General features: G+C 39.4%; 2 protein-coding genes across 2 annotated transcripts in view; both read left to right on the forward strand.

The window, feature by feature from the left end:
* Nucleotides 1-3,463, forward strand: LOC113746321 (mucin-5AC). Its single transcript, XM_027281415.1, has 3 exons — nt 1-85; nt 597-855; nt 2,974-3,463. The coding sequence occupies exons 1-3, from the start codon at nt 7-9 to the stop codon at nt 3,128-3,130; spliced, it is 495 nt and encodes a 164-aa protein (XP_027137216.1). The 5' UTR covers nt 1-6; the 3' UTR covers nt 3,131-3,463.
* Nucleotides 3,069-22,287, forward strand: part of LOC104936201 (mucin-5B) — a 24,888-nt gene continuing 5,669 nt past the window's right edge. Inside the window, exons 1-39 of the mRNA XM_027281413.1 lie at nt 3,069-3,088; nt 4,324-4,408; nt 4,922-5,028; nt 5,696-5,897; nt 6,008-6,133; nt 6,227-6,344; nt 6,573-6,711; nt 6,927-7,037; nt 7,202-7,271; nt 7,494-7,631; nt 7,807-7,971; nt 8,112-8,206; nt 8,290-8,416; nt 8,702-8,957; nt 9,629-9,675; nt 9,890-9,999; nt 10,105-10,256; nt 10,563-10,701; nt 10,955-11,065; nt 11,540-11,716; nt 12,065-12,304; nt 12,547-12,703; nt 12,909-13,037; nt 13,433-13,580; nt 13,958-14,001; nt 14,502-14,705; nt 14,879-15,616; nt 15,985-16,169; nt 16,908-17,079; nt 17,865-18,082; nt 18,331-18,514; nt 18,717-19,038; nt 19,679-19,851; nt 19,933-20,002; nt 20,518-20,636; nt 20,751-20,782; nt 20,868-21,036; nt 21,454-21,549; nt 22,067-22,107. Coding sequence (XP_027137214.1) covers nt 5,780-5,897; nt 6,008-6,133; nt 6,227-6,344; nt 6,573-6,711; nt 6,927-7,037; nt 7,202-7,271; nt 7,494-7,631; nt 7,807-7,971; nt 8,112-8,206; nt 8,290-8,416; nt 8,702-8,957; nt 9,629-9,675; nt 9,890-9,999; nt 10,105-10,256; nt 10,563-10,701; nt 10,955-11,065; nt 11,540-11,716; nt 12,065-12,304; nt 12,547-12,703; nt 12,909-13,037; nt 13,433-13,580; nt 13,958-14,001; nt 14,502-14,705; nt 14,879-15,616; nt 15,985-16,169; nt 16,908-17,079; nt 17,865-18,082; nt 18,331-18,514; nt 18,717-19,038; nt 19,679-19,851; nt 19,933-20,002; nt 20,518-20,636; nt 20,751-20,782; nt 20,868-21,036; nt 21,454-21,549; nt 22,067-22,107 — 5,640 coding nt within the window. The 5' untranslated portion in view covers nt 3,069-3,088; nt 4,324-4,408; nt 4,922-5,028; nt 5,696-5,779. The remainder of the gene's footprint in view (nt 3,089-4,323; nt 4,409-4,921; nt 5,029-5,695; nt 5,898-6,007; nt 6,134-6,226; nt 6,345-6,572; nt 6,712-6,926; nt 7,038-7,201; nt 7,272-7,493; nt 7,632-7,806; nt 7,972-8,111; nt 8,207-8,289; nt 8,417-8,701; nt 8,958-9,628; nt 9,676-9,889; nt 10,000-10,104; nt 10,257-10,562; nt 10,702-10,954; nt 11,066-11,539; nt 11,717-12,064; nt 12,305-12,546; nt 12,704-12,908; nt 13,038-13,432; nt 13,581-13,957; nt 14,002-14,501; nt 14,706-14,878; nt 15,617-15,984; nt 16,170-16,907; nt 17,080-17,864; nt 18,083-18,330; nt 18,515-18,716; nt 19,039-19,678; nt 19,852-19,932; nt 20,003-20,517; nt 20,637-20,750; nt 20,783-20,867; nt 21,037-21,453; nt 21,550-22,066; nt 22,108-22,287) is intronic.

Here is a 22,287-nt window from a genome sequence, read left to right on the forward strand (position 1 = left end):
AGCAACATGGGGACGTCAGGACTTCAGTCCACCTTATGGCTCATTTACCTAACGCTGCTGGTTGGCGCAGTCACTCAGACAAATGGTGAGTGATGACTTGAAAACTGCTTACAGCTTCACACTCAACAAGATGATTGGAACAGGTCACATAGTGGATGTTTCCACAGAGGTTTGGTTTAGTTCAGACGTACGGTGAAGGAAAGAAAACAACTTGAATTTTCATCTTTTTTTGACACTTCTACATTTGTTTTTACATTTTCCTTCTGTATCATACGAAACACCAAAGATGAATTTTAAACTTTAACACTGACAGCTGATTAAAAACAGCCAATCATCCTTCTGTTACCTACATACAAACTCATGTCATTCTGCATGACATTTCCAAATGCTTTGGTTTAGAGTTATTATGTATGGTTTTGCAATATTTAAAATCATTCCATATGTGTTTCTAAATTCAAAAATAATTATTTCTTACTACACACACACAACACACAACACACTTAAAGTGAATTCAGTTAACTGTGCAAATTTTCAAAATAGATTTTAATCCAAAATATGTGATATGTAATATGAAAAATGTGTTAATATTGTTGCAGAGAATCCATCTCACATTGGCCAAGTGTGCTCAACTTGGGGACAGACTCACTGGAAGACCTTTGATGGAAATTTCTTCGAGCTGCCCTCCACCTGTAACCATGTCATGTCCTCATCCTGCAAGCTGAGCTACGAAAATTTCAACATCCAGTTGAGGCGCAAGATAGTCGGCAACATCACCACCATCGGCACCATCATCATGAAGCTGGATGGAGCTGTGTTGGTGCTTTCCAGTGATTCAGTGGTTGTCGACGGCGTGACGTAAGTTCAACTAAATCTATCCTGGATATAAAATGCAGCAAAGAATATTACAGTGATTTAGACATTTACAGATAATTTATGAAGACTTATGTGTCTTTAATGACACATCTGATTGAGTCTTTAGGCATACAATTAGCAGGCCAGAACGGAGTGGGCCAGTAAAATGCCGTATTTGTTAATCTGTTTAAAATACATGTGACTTCGATTCTGCAGTCCCCTAAAGACAAAGGCGGTTTTGCCCTCCCAGTATTTAGATACCACTACTGGGCCGCAAATGTGCAAAAGCTTCCCTTCTGGATGCGTGAAGATCAAGAACCTCTGCCTGTGTGGGAACATTTGGAAAACAAAGCTTCCCCGTTCTCACTACGCTCAGTTCTGTGTGCACAACTCCCGCTGCCTATGTCATGTATGGCTAACTGTCCTATAGTAGCCGTCTCTTTAAAGATCTGGTGAACCATCTAGGTCGGACTCAGCATTTTGGATGTGGCATAACAAAGGCATAAAATCAGTTAATGATTTATACACAGGAAAGGTCTTCTCCTCTTGTGCACAACTTCGAATGAAGTATAACCTCCCACCACATCATCTCTTCCGCTTCCTTCAGGTGCGTGACTATGTCAAAAAACTATTCCCCCAGTTCCCGAATCGCTCCCCAGAAACCTTGTTGACACTTGAGTTGACACTCTTTGAAACAGAGATCCGATCGCTAAGGGATGTATTTCTTTCCTATATAGATCTATCTGGTCTACATCCTCAACCTCCCTGAATGCCGTTCAAATTGCATGGGAAGAGACTCTCAACGTCAAACTAACTGAGCAACAATGGGAATCTGCACTCTCCCTTATTCACTTGTCATCAATTTGCTCTCGACACAGGCTGATTCAATGCAAAGTGTTCTTTAGAATCCACTATACAAGCGCACGACTTGCTAAAATAGACCCCTCTGTCAGTGATGCTTGTGGTAGATGTGACTTCTCCCCTGCAAATCATGCTCATATGTTCTGGTCCTGTGCTAAACTGGAGTCGTTATGGTCGTACATTTTTGACATACTGTCTCGGGCATATGGCTATGTTATTTCTCTAAACAGTCTGTCTGCAGTTTTTGGTATTGCTCCCCATACTGGTGCCTCTAAAAATCTGACAGTCAGTTGTGATAATTGATGTTTTGTACCCTTGTGGCTGGTGCTGTACACCACACTGTCTGTCTAAAATGTTCAAAAGGTTCTATAAATAAAGTTGGAAAAAAAGAAAAGAAAATGCATGTGACTAAAGGGTTCATGCTTGTGTAGATTCAGAGTGATCTGTACACCGTAATGGCAGCAGACAGACTGAATGCTGAGAAACTGACATGTAAAAAATGCGCTTTTTCTTAAGCTTCAGGATCATCATCTCATCTCTCATGAATGTCTGTGTTTTTAGAATACACTTGTATTCCTTTATACTTAAATAACAGAACTCTTTGGCGGTGGTGTTCGTGTTTTTGCAAGGTTATTATGCAGTTGACCAAATTCAGTTCAACAGTTCAACAGCCCTGCTCTAAACGTAACAAAGATTTTAATTTTTCCCATCAGCAGCATCAAAAAAGGACACACTGGCAAACATCAGTGCATATGAGCATATTGAAACACGTTTTAAGTTTCAAGTTGATTTTCACGCTGTGGTTGAGTGAAGTGCAAACAAAGGCTGCACAGATAGGAAGGTGAATTAGAAGTTGCTTAAGCAGCCAAGCATCACTATAAACAAACTGCTAAGAACCTCCCTGCCTTTGCTTGGCAAAGGTTAAACCTGGGCAAAAAATAGACATGAATGAATCAATATTTTCAATATAAACAATGAATTAAATGACCCAAAGTAATTTCATGGTGCTAAGGTCATAAACACCCACCTCTGCAGTTCTGCTCTGCCAAGCATTTTAACCTCTTTTAGCCTCTTTTTTGGTTTTACTGATTCACCACTACCATTAACACTGTGAAGGTAGTCATTTGCAGATTTCTGATAAATCAAATAATAGCAGTAAGACAGTTATCTAGATTTTTTTGTCTGATCTTCTGTATCACTCTGGGAACAAGCAATCATTCTGTGTCACTGGCTGCTTTCTGTCTCATTTGTTCACTGCAGGGTGTCTCTGCCATTTGTCACATACGGGGTTGCTGTCAAGGGAACCACGTCTAGTATCGTTGTCGAAGCCAAGCTGGGCATTAAAGCCTTCTGGAACCTGGATGACTCCTTTGATGTAGGAAACACACCTTCACATATGCACACACATCTTTCTTAAGTTTTGAGTTCAGGTGTATTTTCATGGGGTTTTAAACACGCTGACAAAGTTGGGTCCACTGTGCACAACTGACCACACCACTGCAGAGTATGTTTCTGTTAAGGATAAGACTGACGCTATCTTACCATTTTATTAATATTATCTACAAATCCCATGAAAAGACCAAACCAACAATGAACTTATCTTTCTAACAATTATTGTCTGTGTTGACACAGTCTGATAGAGCTTATCTCTATGCTGCAGAACTCCATTGTTCTCCAAAAGCTATTAAAACCATAATAGAAGACCATAGTGTTGCACTTGGGTGACATATATTTGATATCTCATAAAACAGCCAGTGTAGTTCAGTTCTATCTTATCCAGCTAGTATCCTCATGGTTGTTTGCAAAGCAACTGAAGAAGTTGAATAATTTGGACTGCTCGCTCTCAAACTATGTACCATTGGCGATACGCCACTCCCTCTAGAGGTACGCAAAATACAATGGTCAACCTGCTGTACAAAATAACCTCTTGTAACAGACTGCCTGTCTGATAAGTGAAATTGATTAAATCTGATTCAATTAAACCTGTGACTGCTCAACTGTGAACATTTACATGTGTTTAAATGTGTAATGTCATCTTAATTGTGTGTCCTCAAGAATTATTTTGTCAAATAAGCCAGACTTTCAAGATTCAAAGAAATGTCACTCGCATGATTCACACGACAGTCAAATTGCTTGGCACCTGGCCTAAATTCAAATCTCACGGAAATCTGTTTTGAGGAAGACAAACTTGGCTAAAACAATAAACTTCATGGCTGATGTGGCTGAAGCAGGGAGAAGCCATTGATCAAGGCGCACTGCAAAAGCAGTGAGTCACTGGGTGAGGCTGTGGGATATGTCATGGAGAAATAGGCAAACAATATAAATAAGCCATGCCTGAAAACCACAGTTCAAATGCTAATGGATAAAAGTAAACATTACAGCTTTACTTTATCAAGGAGGATGTGACAAAAGAATTTCCTCATTAGAGATTAATATAATTGATGTAGACCAGCTTCCCAAACATTTCTGGCTGATGAACCTTTTTTTTTAGATGGTCTCAGAAAGATTCGCCAAATGGATTACATGAAAGAAACTTTTATGAATAATGTGTTAAAACCTTAAAATGCCAATTTTGCCAATAACTACTGTATGTTTGGGTTGTGTTTACAGGTTGAAATAGATACCAAATACAAGGACCAGCTGTGTGGACTCTGTGGAAACTTTGATGGTGACGCCGATGATTTAAGGATAAATGGTAAGATCCTTTTCAACATTATGGAGGGAAAATGTACTGTGGATTTCAACACTGAAAAGAAACTCACATTCAAAAACAAATTTCAGATTGACATAACTCGATTGTACGGCTTTGTTCTAAGGCAAAATAAATATATTGCAACATGTTTTTCAAATGCTTTCTCAGTATTTACCGAAACGGAGCTATTCTAGGCCCGATACCTTTAGGCTAACTGTTGTGTTTATCCAGCTTTTTTGGAGAGCTGCACTCCGAGAAAAAACTGCCTCAGAGTTTGGTCTTAGGGCACAAAAAAAACAAACAAGGCTAATGTTACTGCAACTAGTGACTATTGCAAGAATTTGTAATGAAGTTGACTTTTAGGCACTGAACGAAAGAACTCTGTAATCAAACATTTCCCCGCTTACTTTAAATTGCAGTTTATGGCATAAAAAACTTGATGATGAATTGCAAATTAACACTGAATAATCATGCCATTAACACTGCTGTGTGATTGTGTGTGATACTGTACTGTAGGAGCTCTTCTGTCTGTGGAAGACTATGCCGATACCTACAAGGTGAACGGGCCGACAGAGAACTGTGTGGAGCTGCCGATCGACCCGACCCGTGTCTGTGGCAATAAGGTAACTCTTCACTCTTTATCATCATGTGTGTGAAGGATACATACAAAAATAAATAAATAAATAAATAAATAAATAAATAATTTAAAAAACAAAACAAACAAACAACTGACTGGCAGCCAAACAAAACATATAAAATTCAGGTAAAGTATCAATTCAAATAAATGTAAAAAAAAATCAAGGTTTTGCAGAGATTTTGAAGATGTTTTCTGAATTATTATCTAGAAACCACTCAACATGCTTTTACAACCTTTGTCACATTCACCCATTCACACTTATATTCAGTACCTTGCTTAGGGACCCTTCGACTGGACTGGAGGACTCAGGAATCGAACCAGCATCCCTCCCATATTTAACCTTGATTTATCTTAAAATTACAAAGAAAATATAGCATTGTTAGTATGAACATAAACATTTATATTTCAAATCATTTAATTTACATTATGTGTATATAACTTAAGGAAGCAGAAAAAAATATGGTGTAAGTAATATCATATTTTTAGATTAATTTAGATAAATTAGAAATAACTTTAATTTGTCATTAATAATAATACTTAAAATAATAGTTTGGTTGTTTACAGATATTGTCCATTATTTTATTGTATACAAACAAACAGACAAAAAAAACATTTACAATTTCTTTTATGCCCTCTGATTTTGTTTTCTTCAGCTACTCTGTAACCAGCAGTTCACCAGTGATAAATTCAGCAGTTGTCAAAACAATCTGGATTTGGAAGCCTTCAGTCACGTCTGTATGCTTGATATGTGCGGTGAAGATGGTCAAGACCTCTGCAAAACCATCTCAGAATTCTCCAGGCAGTGTGTGCATGCAGGTGGCAAGCCCCAACCATGGAGGACGGAAAACTTTTGCTGTAAGGGTTCATTTAAATGTTCTAGTCTTGAATCAGTTGTGGTTGTTTTTTTTCCTCCAGCTGAATTATTTGTCACTTATACAGCGACATTTATGTGTTTGTCTCCACAGACAAGGAGTGTCCATACAACATGCAGTTCTTTGAGTGTACAAGTTCATGTCCGGACAGCTGCTCCAACCCTCAGGCCAGCCAGACATGTGACAGCCACTGCCATGATGGCTGCGGCTGCCCTGCCGGTAGCCACACACATTTTACACTATGAGACTGCCAAGCACACACAATCGCACTCATGGCCATAGAACATGACAATAATGATTATTTCCCCTCAGGATTCATCTTTGATGACATCAGTAATACTGGTTGTATTAAAGCCGAGGACTGTCCATGTCAGCACAACAACAAAGTCTACACATCAGGACAGTCTTACTCTTACAACTGCAGATCCTGGTAAGATGAGATCTCAGGTGCCTTTATTGACTTTATTGGTGTCAGAGACAAATAGGTACAACTGCTGTCAATAATCACACAAAACTCAAATCAAAGGTGCACATTTTAGGTGTTCATTTTACTTCACCAAATCCCCCTTGTGAAAATCTGTTAAAAAAACATCAAACACAAATTTTGAACCTTGACTTTATCCTATGTTCAGAGATTACTGTGTGTTTGTGCTGACAGTGTGTGTGAGAGTGGCCAGTGGAATTGCACAGAGGGGGACTGTCCAGGAACCTGCTCTGTGGAGGGAGGATCTCACATAAACACCTTCGATGGGAAAGTCTACACCTTCCATGGGGACTGCACCTACATTCTGGCTAAGGTAACGCACATCATCATCACCAGAGTCATACCATTACATACCAGGAGCACGGATTGATAAACAGCATGCATGGACAACCACATATCATCATGCTACACGATCTGATGTATAAATATACGTTTAGTATTTCATGAACAGAGGTATTTGCGTGTTCTACCCTCACCAGTTCTTCAGTCTGTATTAAAGTTCATGTTTTGTTCCAATGTCTCTTGTAGCAAAGTAGCGGCTCCTTATTCACTGTGCTGGTGGACATTGTCAAGTGTGGTTTTTCTGACAGTAGGACCTGCCTCAGAGCTGTAACTCTGGCCTTATACAGCAATTCTGTGGTAAGCTCACTAACACACACACACACGCAGATATACTACTTAATTACAATCTGTATGGAGCGTTTTACTTCACCGAATATATGTATAAATGTTGAAACAAAATCCAATTTGGAAAAAATGTTTGGACTGTCTGATCTAAACGATGTCTTTCCACAAACCAACAGATTGTCAAAATTTATGCATCTGGACAAGTTTCTGTGAATCGGATCGTTTCTCAGCTGCCACTGTTTACAAGTGAGTTCCTTCAAATGATATGAAATGATACAGCACAGAATCTTAAAAAGATCTGAAAATACTTTCTATATGTTGTAGTTAATTAAAAATGAGTTACAGCAATATTCTAGTGACCCACGTGAAAATGAAAAGATGAACATGAGAACATAGTGTGTATATTTCCATGACTGATTGGACACGTCTCTGTTGCACTGAGTTTTTCAATGTGTTTTGTCGTTGCAGCTGATCTGAGTGCCTTCAGGCCATCATCCTTCTATATCGTCATAAACCTCAAGGTGGGCATACGAGTGCTGGTCCAGCTGTCCCCCGTGATGCAGGTCTTCGTTTCAGCTGACTCTTCACTCAAAGGAAGCACCGCTGGTATGTCTCCTTATTATTGTGTCAGTATTTGGAAAACCCCTCCTGCATCCTTGCATTTACCAACATTTACAAATGAATTGACCAGTTCTGATATTCTGAGTGTACGTTTTTGGTTTGTAATAGTTAATTGTTAAATGTTAATAGCTGCATAAACGTGTGTCATCGTGTCCAACAGGTTTGTGCGGAAACTTCAACAACATAATGACGGATGACTTCAAGGTGGCCAGTGGGCTGGTGGAGGGCACAGCCATAGTATTTGCCAACACGTGGAAAACCAGAGCAACCTGCCCTGACATCACAACGCGTTTTGTGCACCCCTGTAGCCAGGGCATCAACAAGGGTACAGCTTCAATCTCTCTTCCAATGCTTTATTACATCATGTTTGTCATGTCATACCACGTGATTGTGAGCTAACCTTGTTGTTTTTAGGGCATATGATGTTTTGTAACCCTTTCATTTCTGTTTGTTTCTGTGTCTCAGAGAGTTATGCTCAGTACTGGTGCTCCAAACTAACAGATCCCAAAGGAGTGTTTGCTTCTTGTCACTATATCATTAGCCCCAATGTGTACAAAGATGTAAGTCTGCACACACAAAGCTGTCACAGCAAATAAGCTAAACTACCGTGCCTTCGTTAATATGTCTGTATCTCTCCTTACAGAGTTGCATGTATGACAGCTGTAACTGTGAGCAGAGTGAGGACTGCATGTGTGCGGCAGTCTCCTCGTATGTCTATGCATGTGCAGCGGCAGGAGTCTACATCACTGACTGGAGGACGACCATCTGTAGTGAGTAAAAAGACAAGAACTGTTGTTTTGCTGTGGTAATAGGGAGAATCTGGTTTTGTAAGAAACAGCTGGTCACGTGCATATTTTATTTTATGAAATGATTGGATTGTTTACTGCAGCAGTAATTCAGTGAGGTAAACATTACAAAAACTAAGCACTAAGCTAAGTCTATGGCAGTGTGCGGGACTGGGTGCAGTTGTACATTTTAACCCTCTGCATTAAAAGTCTGATTCATCTGGCAGATGCACACTCTTGCTACCACTTACCTGTTATCTCTCCCTCTAGGCAAATTCAGTAAATTATGCCCAGCCGGAACAGTGTATGGCTACAACATGACCTCCTGCAGGCGTACCTGCCAATCCCTCAGCCAGCCTGACTACTCTTGCCAGATCAAATTTACCCCAGTGGACGGCTGTGGATGTGCCGAGGGAACCTACATGAACGACAAAGGCCAGTGTGTGACCAGTGCGAACTGTCCCTGCTACGACAAAGACAACATTATTCCTGCTGGAGAGACTGTCAGCAAAGAGGGAACCACATGGTAAATACACAGTACTACAGTGTAGTGATATCAAGAGTTTGGCATTAAAGGGTCAGGGGAATAAACACACTAAAATCTACTTTATGGTAGGAAGTCAACTGAGTTTTTGGACAACGTAGACACAGTAAACACAGTGTACTCTGTAGGCAGTTATTTCAGGAAGCGTCATTTTAATGGAAATAAGCCTGCAGCCACACTAACACCTCTGTCAATATTTTGAGATACAAATGTTAACGTGAGAGCACGCACACAATGACAACGCAACATGCCGATGGTTGTAGAGTAATGTTTACCATCACTGTCTTAGTTTGCTAACCCTAACATTTGCTACCTTGCACAAGTCATGAATGTGTGTGGACAAAGTCAAACCCAACGGTGCTAGCTGAAGAGTTAAATGGCAATCCATTGAACCAACCAAAATAATAGCCCGCTGCAAAGCCACCATTTTCATTGATCTGGTGTGACTTACAAAGCCAGCAACGGGAACTAACTTGGAATATCTGAGAACGCAACAATACAGCTAGAATTTTATTATTAAGGGACAATCAATTAAAAAAATGATGAGACAGTCAATAGGCAACCTGAATGACACTGTAGCCAGTTTACAACATCAAACTATGTCATTAAGGTGGATGGATTTTTGACATGTCCTGTCATGCCTGTTTTCACAGTATCTGCAGAAATGGAGTTATCAGCTGCTCAGGGATACAACTAGACTGTAAGCTTCTTTTTTGGTATATGTCTAAATGCAATCGTGCTTAACTGTTGATACTCTTAAAATGCACATGTCCAACTAACACTACATCAGGAACTACAGAGACCTGTTGAGTGGCCAAGTATTTTAAATTCATGCTGCAAGGAATTGTAAATGGAATGATGTTTGGAACTTTGACCCCACCATAACACGTTTTTTTTTGTCATTTGATACCCAGCCCTAAAATCGTGCATTGAGCCCATGGTTTACTTTGACTGTTCCACTGCTCAACCTGGGGTCACTGGGACTGAGTGTCAGAAGAGCTGCAACACTCTGGACATGGCTTGTGTAAGTACAGCGCAGCACAAACCGACAGAAGCGAAACACTTACATAGAGATACAAGCACAGTCCCTACTTGGCTCACACCCTCTTTCTACTTTGGCTGCATACAGATCAGTACAGGCTGTACATCAGGCTGCATGTGTCCTGATGGCCTGGTATCAGATGGATTAGGAGGTTGTATCAATGAGACCAGCTGTCCATGTCTGCACAATGGAAAGGTCTACCAGCCTGGACAGACACTGACTGTGGACTGCAACACCTGGTTTGTACAATGCTTTAGATACACAGCAATATACAGTACATGGCAATGTGCACACTATTTATAGACAAAATCAATTTCTTCTTTTGTAATATCTGATATAATATTTAGTTATGATTTTGTATACTTGTAGCCAAATATTTTGACCGAATCATTATAACCAGGCACTTCTGGTGATGAGGGCAGAAATATTTCTCTGAATGACTTTTCAAACAATTCTCTAATAAACAAATAAACCCAAATACATGCTATTGAATGATTATGTTGCACAGATTTAACTGAACAGTTGTATCTGCTGTGTGTCTCCAGCTACTGCAGTGAAAGAAAGTTCAAATGTACCACCAACGTGTGTGATTCAGTTTGTGAGATCTATGGTGACGGTCACTACGTCACCTTTGATGATAAGAGGTTTGACTTCAGTGGACAATGTGAATACACCCTCCTCCAGGTAAAGTGGCAGAGATCTGAGAAAGTTCTCATTTGCAAGTTATGTTACAAAACTGTTCACCCTTTAGCAATAAAAAGTAATTAAAACGTGACATCGATAGGTAGAATGGCTCACAGTCTTACATATCGCAGCTTTAATAGAGCTGATTATGGCTGCAAGAGCATGAAGAGTGAGATAAAATTGCGCTAGATTATAAAGTGTGTCTTTGATGATGGTGTCCACTAATTGCATGCTGTGTCTGTGCCCCACTCAGGATTACTGTACCGCTGGTCAGAACAATGGCAGCTTCAGGATTATCACTGAAAATGTTCCATGTGGAACCACAGGAACCACCTGCTCCAAGACCATCAAGATTTTTCTGGGGGTAAACACATGCATACTGTCCACGTGTTCTGCCTCAAACACCAGATCAGAATATCAAAATAATATTGATTTTACCACAGTAATATTGGACGAGAATTATGACTCAAGTGATAGTTACTAAGTCTGGGACATATTACTAATTTATGGTTCATAATTGACATTGTATCCCATGGTTATGCAATGATGCTGATACCCACAATACAGATATCCTGGACATTGGATATGCAGTTTGTTAAAACAATTACATTCAATGACGCTGCCAATATGTATTTGTTCCTTTGGGGAAAGGAACAGTTTCTTTCAAACTATGTTCCTTTTCATAATTTAGCATACTATAAATACCATGTGAAATTCCACATAAAAAACAAAAAAGAGAAAGAGAGAGAGAGAAAAAAATAGAAATCATTTTGTCGAGGAAGTCATTACTTGCACTTTAAAGATGCAGTAATAATATGCATATTTATTTTACCAACAGGACAATGAATTCCAACTTAAAGATGAGAAGTTCCAAGTGGTAAAGGGCAGCAGCAAGGTGCTCCCTTCTCAGGTACAAAAGATGGGTATTTTCCTGGTGGTGACAATCAAGCCGGGACTTGTGCTCATGTGGGACCAGAGAACCAGTCTTTTCATGAAACTCAGCCCGGACCTCAAGGTAAACACAATCAAGTTTGCATGTCTGGATTCAAGCCAGTTCATTTCCATCTAGGTTGTGGTACACCATAAGAAGTCATGCATTGAGAAGTCAGGACATTTTTATCCTCAAAGGAACTTGCATTAATCCGTATTTTTGATTAACACATTGATTCTAATGGCTTAAAATCTGTGTGCCACATTTAAACACATTACAAAGTTAAATGTGACATAGGCCATGGTTGACGTGGGTTTGCAGTGTCAGCACTTTATAAACTGAACAATAACATTAAATGAAAATGCCAAACTCCACTTGTGTAGTGAAGGATATTTCAGTAACAACAATCATTGGGTTCCTCTTTCCTCTCAGGGCCAAGTATGTGGTCTGTGTGGGAACTACGACGGCAACAGTAGAAACGACTTCACCACACGTTCCCAGGAGACAGTGGCAGACGTTCTGGAATTTGGTAACAGCTGGAAGGTTTCATCCAGCTGCCCAAATGCCGAATTAATCACTGATCCCTGTTCCTCCAACCTTTACCGGGCAGCCTGGTCCCAGAAACAGTGTAGCATCATCACCAGTGTCACCTTCAGCAGCTGTCATTCACAGGTAACTATGGTGACAGCAAACTGACTTACATGGACACAAACTTCACAGCTGCCATGGTATTTGGGAAATTACTTTTTTTTTCACTTTTGGCACTAAGCACATAATTTGGGTGGTCCGCCCATGCATCAGTCCAATCAAAATGTTGGTCCACCATTAGCACAGCCTGCTAATGGTGCTATAATGTAATGAAATAACTACTACTAGCGCAGAACTGCTAAACAGTATAATATTGTTTGTTCAAGGTTGATCCTGGTCCATACTATGATTCTTGTGTGAGAGACTCCTGTGCTTGTGACACCGGTGGAGACTGTGAGTGTCTCTGCACTGCTGTGGCTGCCTACGCCAAAGCTTGTACTGAAGCCGGGGCCTGTGTCAGATGGAGAACTCCAAAGCTGTGCCGTAAGTTTAGCCACTATTACACACCAGGCATATTTACAACTTCTCTCTACTCTCTTGAATGCTGAAAAATAAATCTGAAATTGTATCCTGAGCAAACTGATTTAAATGTATTTGTTAGTTGTATTGTATTAAGAAGAAGAAGTAACACTTTATACTCATAATTGACTTTTGTAAGTGAGTAAAGTACTTATTTTGTCTGTCACAGCTATTTTCTGTGACTACTATAATGCTCCTGATGACTGTGAATGGCACTACAAGCCTTGTGGAGCTGCCTGTATGAAGACATGTAGAAATCCATCAGGAGACTGTTCCAACTTCGTCACTGCTGTGGAAGGTATGTACAATGCAACTCAGGTCGGCCAACTGACTGATTGACCTTTTCTCTGCTCAGGTAAGCCGTAAAAGTGAATGTCAATCAGATGTGCTTTTAGTTCAGTATTTAAGCATATGTGTGTCAGAGCCACAGACCATGGACAAAAAAAAAAAGTGAGTCAAATCAGTGAATCAGGAATTACTATTTGTTGCTTTGTTTTTTGTTATTTTGTTTTTTTGTTTGATTCAAATTAAAAAGTAATGTATAAAAAAAACACACAAAACTATTAAAATTATTTAAAATAAACACATTCTGGTTAATGTATGGCTCACCCATAAAGCAGACAGGAAAGTACTGCAGAAAAATGTGCTTGTATTCGAACTGAGCTTAATCAAAATGTTTTAATGGTGTTGCAGGCTGCTATCCACAGTGTCCCCCAACCAAGCCCTATTTCGATGAAGACACAATGAAGTGCGTCCCCTCGAACCAATGTGGCTGCTATGATGACAAAGGCACTCATTACATCATCGGAGAAAATGTTAAATCAGAGAACTGTTACAATTGGTATGTGTCTTAAAGAGAAATTATTTTTACACTAAGGGCTTAAGAAAAGGGCTGAAGAGAAAATTTTTTTTTTTTTTGAGTGATTGTATCCATACTTTGACCAATTAGGACAGGACATACTGACAGACCAAAAAATAGCCACTGATTATGTAGTGAATCATGCCAGTGTGCAATGTATCAGTAGATTATACACAATCAAACTTTAAATTTAATATGATGATTCCACTAGGTTCCTCCTCCTTGATGACTGGAAAAAAATGGTTACTTTTAGTTAGTTATTTCATAAAATCTATGAAACAATTTAGAATAGCTCAAACAGCTCCAAGTTGATGTTTTTCACTCCATTTTTTTCACCCAAATTTCTTTCTATTCCAAAGCACCTGTACAGAGTCAGGAATAACATGCCCATACGATGTGAACTGTAAGTACACATATAATCTAAATATTTATTTATTTATTTATGTTTGTGTGTGCGTGAGTGTTACATGCAGGGGTGGGTGTGTCTTGTTGTCTTGCGCTCCCTTTGATTTCAGGTACCGCCCTTTTCCCTCTCCTCCTCAATCAGCTGATTAGCTGATCAACACCGGTAGGCTGTAACTGCCTACCGGGTGTTTCAGTGGTTGTGTGTTCCCGCAGCGAGCGGTTCATTGCGTGTGGCGTATGATCGCACAGTCATCGTGACGTTTGAAGAAGCCTTCACTTTACGTTGTTCAACTTGTGTTATTGAATAAATCCCTGCGCTTGCAGTCGGTCCCTGGTTAATCCCTTTGTTTTTGGGTCTTTACTTTAATTGTTACCTCCCTAAATTCCCCTAGACTAAGTCTTGCCCTGTCGGATCATAACAGTGTGTATTGTGTAAATATAGATAAGAAATATAAATACAGTATATAAAAATTAAATGATGATTTTCATGATCTGCAGATTGTACATGCTATATTAATGGAAAAACCTACAAATATGGGGAAACCATCTACAACACCACCGATGGCCTAGATAACTGCATTACAGCTATATGCGGAGAGAATGGGACTGTGATCAGGTCCATGTACCCATGCATAACTACAACTACTGCTGGTCCAACAACAACCCCCTTTAAGTTCACAACAACTGGAGAGACAACTACAGGTAGAAAACTTCTACACAGTATAAACAAAAATTTCGCTTTTTTCACAGACAATGCTGAAGGAAATACTTTAAAGTATATTTAAATATTAAGTGTCAGAACAAAAAATGTATATACCCACATGACAGACTTAATTAACATAATGCTGGTTACACAATGTCTCCTTTTGTCACAGTGTATCTTTCGACTTCAACTACATCAGGAGTAACAACCACAAATGGAACAACAGTCACACCTGTTGCAACAACAACATCAGGAGTAACAACCATAAATGGAACAACAGTCACACCTGTTGAAACAACAACATCAGGAGGAACAACTGTGAAGGTTGAGACAACAAAACCACCTACAGTCACCACTGGCCCAGTAACAACCTCTACCACAGTTGTTGTTGAAACTACAACCACAGTGCCAAGTGTCACAACAACAGGCCCAGAAACAACAGTTGTGACATCAAAACCATCTGTGACCACCGCGACAACCAAAGGACCCTCAACAACGACGAAAGGAACAACAGTCACACCTGTTGAAACAACAACATCAGGAGGAACAACTGTGAAGGTTGAGACAACAAAAACACCTACAGTCACCACTGTGACAGCCTCTACAGGAACGTCCCAAACTACTCTTAATGTAGTTACAGGAAGTGCTGAGACAACATCAACTTTAATTACAAAACCCTCTGTATTGAACACTACAACTAGTGTGGTTTCAACTGTAAATACAGGAACAACAGCTGCAACAGGTACAACTTCTATTGGCCCAATAACACAGACACTTCCAGGCACAACACAGATTACAACAACTGGTGCAACCACTACGAGACCATCTGTTACCACAGTTACCATAACATCATTGGTTAGCACGACTGCACAATGTGTCTGCATTGTCAATGGAACCAAATACAATCCGGGTAGGTGATCCTCCTTTTCTAATTTTTCCATTTACATTTTACAACATATTTCCTTTTAGAATTTATGGCTTAACACAAATCAATTGCATTTCTTTGGTTACTCTCATTTAATCCTAATTATTCTTAAGTAAAGTTTTACTAGCCCACATAGTCTTTGATTCAAAGTAATTCAGGAACTACTTATTGATGAGTCATTATCAGGTCTGCAGTCATTCCTTAGTCATTCTTAAGTAACTACTTAGGTGTAACCCTTTACAATACAAACACTATTCTCTGTCTAATTATCTTGTTCTTTTTTCATGCGTTTCTTTATAAATCAGATCTTTGAACTTTGTGCACTAAACGATTCTCCACTATGATTTTTACAGGGGATTCAGTGTATACTGTCAATGATGGTTTAGGGTGGTGTTATTTTGCATCTTGCAATGCATCATGTCAAGTTCAAACAGAATCCAGACCATGTCCCACAACTATTCCTCCACCTCCAACAACAACTTTACCAACCCCATCTACAACCACCCTGGACTGCAATGATGTGAATCCACCAAGAAAGGTGTGATTTGAAATGTAAAATGTTTTTTTTTTGTGCATTTCTAAAAGACTTGGCTTGACTCGTGAACTGGTAATTTTCTGGGGACCACTGAGGTTATTTCCTCAAAAGTGACTCTGGTTTGTGACTTACAGACAGAGTAGAGGGTGCGGCAGTACCAAACCAGGGGCACACTGCAATCCTGGTTCATATTAAACCTGTCAGTTATGATGAAATATTCTCTACAGTTTTTAATTCAAAATCCTCTCCTGGTGCCTCTACCCCAATCAATGGGCAACTGTGTATCATGAGCAACAAAATACCAGACCACAGTTTGACGTTACATTGGTTTTATATATGGCACTATCATGATGACAAAGTCGCACACTATTAAGCACGGAATTTTGGTGACTATCAACATGTCTAAAAGAACTTTTAAAGAAACGTAATCTCTTCTTGGAAGTATATTTGAGCTGCTGTATTTATATTTGAAACTCTTAATGCAACATGTATTTAAAAGGGAGTGCAAGAGAATGTAATTGGCTATGATTGTCATAACCTCTAATGCACCATCTATAATGCATGATATTGTATTCTTTCCAGTCCTGGATCCAAGTGCACCATAGCTTGGCCATTAAATTACCCTAAGGTGCACACTGGCCATGGCACAGATCTTGCAAAAAAAAAAATCTATTGCATTGCACATGGTTTCTCAAACCTATGGTTTCCAGTATGACTTACTGTCTCTCAATCCCAATCCAGAATGGAGAGTCCTGGAAAGTGGACAACTGTACCAATTCTACCTGCATCAATGGTGAGGTGACCACGGTGTCTGCTTCCTGTGCCACAGAAACAGAACCCATATGTGTCAATGGACACAAAGCAGTCAAGATCTATGAGGACAACGGATGCTGCTTCAAGTATGAATGTGAATGTAAGTTGAAAATGTAATCTTTCAGCACAGTTTATGATATTGATTTTTATATGCAGTGGATGATCTTCAGTGCTTTTTTAATTGGTTACTGTGCTCAATAATTATAGGCTGATTATTTCATCTAACACATTTCTGGTTATATACATACTAATATTTAATGCACCTATCTTTTCATCCCCGTAATCTGCCTTGTACTACGTTAGGCCTTCAGAGGGGGAGAACATTCCCTACAAAACTGACTGTTGCAAATTGTGTGAGCCTAGTAAATCCAGTAGAACACATACTTAACCTCTGTTACTGTGACTACTTTTGAAACACACACTCACACTAAAATTCAGCCATTCATTTGGATTCAGATCCAACGGAAGATCCACATACTGACAAGTGAAAAGTCGTCATGTTTTGCAGGATCTCTGAGTAGCTGGAAAAATGGTATAGAATATCACAAAACAAACTGAATAACATGTTTTCATTCATATACAGTATGATAAAGAAAACATGTTATAAAGACTGGATGGAATTTATAGGAGTGATAAAAATGTATAAGGTATGAAAAAATGGACAAATGGTGGCACTACACATCAAAAGTTATTAATTTATTTCTTGGACTAGCACCTTACTATTCACTACATTACATCTAAATTGCTTCAGTAGCTACAAAAGCAACTAACTGCCAAAGCTACTCTGTAGTAGAAACAGCTAAGAAACATCTTTATGGAAGTAATTGTGTTTTATGAGTGTTCCAGTTTTTACATTTAATTTGCGTGGTTCTTTTTGTCCTGCAGGTGTGTGCAGTGTCTTGGATGGATCCAGCTACATGACGTTTGATGGAAAATCATACACCTTCAACGAGAACTGCTCTTACTATCTGGTCAAAGAGATAATTAATAAATACAACCTGACTATTATTGTAAATAACAATGACAAGGTTCTCACTGTTATATACCAATCCACCAAGGTAGTTTTCAGTCAGCTGAAGACGGATTCAGGAACAACTAATGTGGTAAGCAGTAATTCAAAGACACTTGGATATGAACTTTAGTTTGATAGAAAAAGAAAAAAATACTGAATTTTAAAATGTGATAAATGACAAAATATTGCATATCGAAGATAATCAAAATATTAATGTATTTTGCGTTACATAAAGACTTTTCTTGTGCATATTTGATACAGGGTATAACTGAAGTTAGAAATGATGCTGTGTGCCAGTTCACAGTGTTCTCTAATGTGTTTGGTATCCTTCTCCTTCAGGTGCATGTGAATGGAAAACGTATCTATCCCGCCTACAGCAATTCTGTTCTGCAGCTCACCAACACAATAAAGGCGATGACATTGGAAATACCAGAGATCAATACTAAAGTGGTCTATAGAACCTCCTCATTCAAAATTGATATTCCTTCTTCCCTATTTGGTGGGAACACTGAAGGACAGTGTGGTGAGTTACCAGACCACCTTACACCAGATCATGGGGAGAAAGAAATTAGAAATGTTTCATTCATAAAATTTCAAGTTCTTCTGTCTTAAATCAGATTAGAACCAGACGCAGGTCTGTTCAGATCTGTTCAGATCAGATCTGTTTGCATGGCTGCTTCTTGCATGAGCACTCAGGCTTCATCATACTGCATCTCCTTTACCAGGCACCTGTGACAACTCCCAAAACAATGACTGCCGTGCTCCAAACGGCCAGGTGGAAAGCTGCTCGGACTCTGCAGGCCAGTGGCATGTCCCAGGCACACCCTGTGTCACCCCCACAACTCAACCCCCAACCACAGCGCCTCCTTCAACAACTGGCTCAATAACCACGACCACCCTAATAACACCCACAACCTCAGTGCCTCCTTCAGCAACTGGCTCAATAACCACGACCCCCCTAATACCACCTACAACTCAACCCACAACCTCAGTGCCTCCTTCAACAACCTCATGCACACCGGTCATCTGTGATCTCCTAACCAGCAGGTGAGATGGAAGAGATGCCTGCTATAGCTACTGTTTACCACTGGGGAGTAGGAGGCATCTGGTGCATAGAGTATTAGTAGTTTACTAACCTAAACATGTATATTAAAAAAACACTGTATTAACCTACCTAACTCAATAAAAGTAGCCTCAGTCTAACTAGGTATGTACATGACTATAGACTGGGGGAAGAAATTTTACATTTTTATTGATGACAATTGTTGTACCATAAAGTATGGGATATCAACATATATTCTACATTAGATTAACAGTTGTAGATGTGACAAAGACAGACTGAAAAGAGAACCTATGGGCCTACCATAACCCTGATGCAGCACCCAAATGTACATCTCTTCAGTGTATGTACAGAGACCAATAATTCCCACTATAAGCATGTGCCAAAAATACTTGACCTAACTTTGGCCAATTATCAACATAAAAAAAACACCACTATTATGGGTAGAAATAAAAACAATAAATAACTAAAGCAGAGGTCTCAACAAAAACTGAACAATTATGTGAGAATGAATGTTAATTGCAGGTCTGTCTGTTTATTGCTTACCATATAACCTATTACATTTTTCTGTTCACAAAAACTTCTGAACTTACTGACACGCGGTCCTTGCTTGTATATCCCCTCTAGTGTATTTCAACCATGCCACTCAGTCATATCTCCTGATCGATTTGTGGAAATATGCAAGTCCAACTCTTGCAATAGTGGCAATACCACTTGCACGAGCCTGGAGGAATATGCCTCTCAGTGCTCCAATGAAGGAATCTGTATTGACTGGAGGAATGCTACCAATGGAGAGTGTGGTGAGATATATAAACCAATAGTGTACAGTTTGTCATGTGGAATTGTGAAAATGTGTATGTAAACATATGTCCATCTTACAGAGAACAAGTGTCCAAGCGACAAAGTATATGTGGCCTGTGGCCCCATTGTAGAGCCTACATGCAATGACAGGTAAAGTATGTTAGTATGATGTTTTTTGTTTTTACCTGATTCATATGCTCACATTTTGAATTAAATGATGCTCAGTTGTGGAGGTTGTTTTGTCTCTTGTCAGTGTGTGATGAGGACGTCTCAGAACCCACAGATTTTAAGTTATACTGTATGTAAGGAATAGGAACAATATGTCATTTTGCTTGTAACAGTGGCACTTAGTGTTTAAAAGTGGTACTGCACTCTAAATTCAAAACAAGAATCGTCTCGCCTCACCCCCTGGTCCTCAGACTGAAGCTCACGCAGGTTGCTAGATTGAAGGCTAGTATGAAGGTATCGCTTTAACCCTCCTGTTGAGGGTTAAAGCGATACCGAGACAGAGACTTGATTACAATTACAAAGATATATATTCCAACAATATTATTGGGTGTGGGTGTAACTGTTTCTTCACCAGCAAAGGTCTCCGCTCTTAAAGCCCTGTATTGTGAAAATCTTCATGCCATTTTAACAACCTCTAATTCCATATCTGAAATCAGATACAATGAGAAGTACCAGGCTGGTAGCTGGCCAGCCAACAAGACTCAGGAGGGTTGCTACTGTCCTGAGGGCACCACCCTATTCAACACGGTCTATGACACATGTGTTGCCTCGTGCGGTAAGAGAGAAATCGTTTAGAAAACTTGATTTGATTAGTTCATGAAATATTTTTTTACAAACGCATTAGCTGTCACACCTGCAAATCTACAAACACTGTCTGTTTGAATTTCAGGTTGTGTTGGACCTGATGGGAAACCCAAACAGGTGAGTACCCTGAGTGACACATAGTACATTCATGTAAAGCAAAGCATGAGCTGTGTGTCTGAACTGGTTCCTTTCTCTTAACCAGCCTAATGACACATGGACAGCTGACTGCAAAGAATGTGTGTGTGACATGGATTCATTAAGCGTCCAGTGTAAGTCCATTGAATGCCCAGCAATACAGAGCCCTGACTGCACCGAGACTGGCCAGCAGCTAGTCAATAAGACCGAAAACTGCTGTCCAACAGTGTCATGTGGTGAGTTGTGGTGTCACCGAACTAGATGTGATTCTGTTACTTTTTTTGTTGAATCTTATGAATGAATCTGCTTCTTACAAAGATGAACCCACCAGCCCTCTTTTCATGGGATTGTTGAAAAACCTTCAGTCTTATACCCTTACTTCATGGTTTAATTGCAGTCAGTGGTTACAATTATTGTCTGTCTGGAAGGAACAACGAAATCTTCACAGCTTAAAACAATGTTCTTTGAATAATGCTAAACAGTAGTATTGGAGTATTGGTTTAAGGTTCGAGAAGTGGGTTCATGACTAGGTCACTGCTTTCTGTAAAAGAGAGCCTGGTTCTTGGAATTGTTGTTATCAAAGTAAAATTCCAAAATCTCCACCTTCACATTTTGATCTGATACTAATCATCCCATCCTTTTGTCCCCAACAGAATGCAATGTAACCTTGTGCCCCTCTCCTATGACCTGCCCGCTGGGCTTAATACTCAACGAAACCGAAGGAACCTGTTGCAAATCCTACTCGTGTGGTATGTGACTCCAGCCTATTAACATATCATTAGCTTAGAACTCCACACCAGTTGAAACATATCAGAGAGATAAACAGAGGTGATCTGGTATTACTGTTGTTGTAAGTGCAAAAGTGTTATAACAGTTGAAAGCAGCAGTGAGAAAAAGCATACCATCACTCTCCAACACTTGCAAATGAGCGTCTACATGGTGGAGAATATTTGTTGAATACGTTGTTGTGTGTAAGGTTTAAAGCAGTAAAAGTTTTAAGGATATTGTCACTAGATGGATAGTTGGAATCCACTGAATTTTGTGGTGTTCAGAAATTTTATTAATTTTTGTAAATCTGAAACAATGAGTCTTCACGTTAAACTGTTTTGAGGAAAAACTCTTGCTTCAGATTACATTGACACGAGATCAGTATTGATTTGTTTCATTGCATCCAACACAGAGAAACAGATCGATACATCTTCATCAGTAATTTAATAAACTAGTGTCAGTGTGAACCTAACTCGTGTCTCTATTTTCTTTTTGCAGTTCCTGAAGGTGTATGCATCTATAACATGACTAAGTACAAGGTAAGCACACACAAATTCCAAAAGTCACATGTCAATATATCTGTCAAGGTTAAGGTACAACATCAAAGGTGCAAAGGAGACACACACAGACAGAGCAGGTTGAATTAAATCTCCAATTAATAAATTCATATTAATTTGATTGATATTCTACATCACAATTCTGTGTTTGGTGTTATTCCT

Source organism: Larimichthys crocea, chromosome VIII (assembly GCF_000972845.2).
Source record: "Larimichthys crocea isolate SSNF chromosome VIII, L_crocea_2.0, whole genome shotgun sequence".
NCBI lineage: Eukaryota > Metazoa > Chordata > Actinopteri > Sciaenidae > Larimichthys > Larimichthys crocea.

Bases quoted from the DNA above. Each gene is read 5' to 3' on its own strand.
- LOC113746321 (XM_027281415.1), top strand. From the start codon at position 7: ATGGGGACGTCAGGACTTCAGTCCACCTTATGGCTCATTTACCTAACG. The intron at 86-596 runs GTGAGTGATGAC...ATATTGTTGCAG, and splicing joins CGCAGTCACTCAGACAAATG to AGAATCCATCTCACATTGGC. The intron at 856-2,973 runs GTAAGTTCAACT...TGTTCACTGCAG, and splicing joins GTGGTTGTCGACGGCGTGAC to GGTGTCTCTGCCATTTGTCA.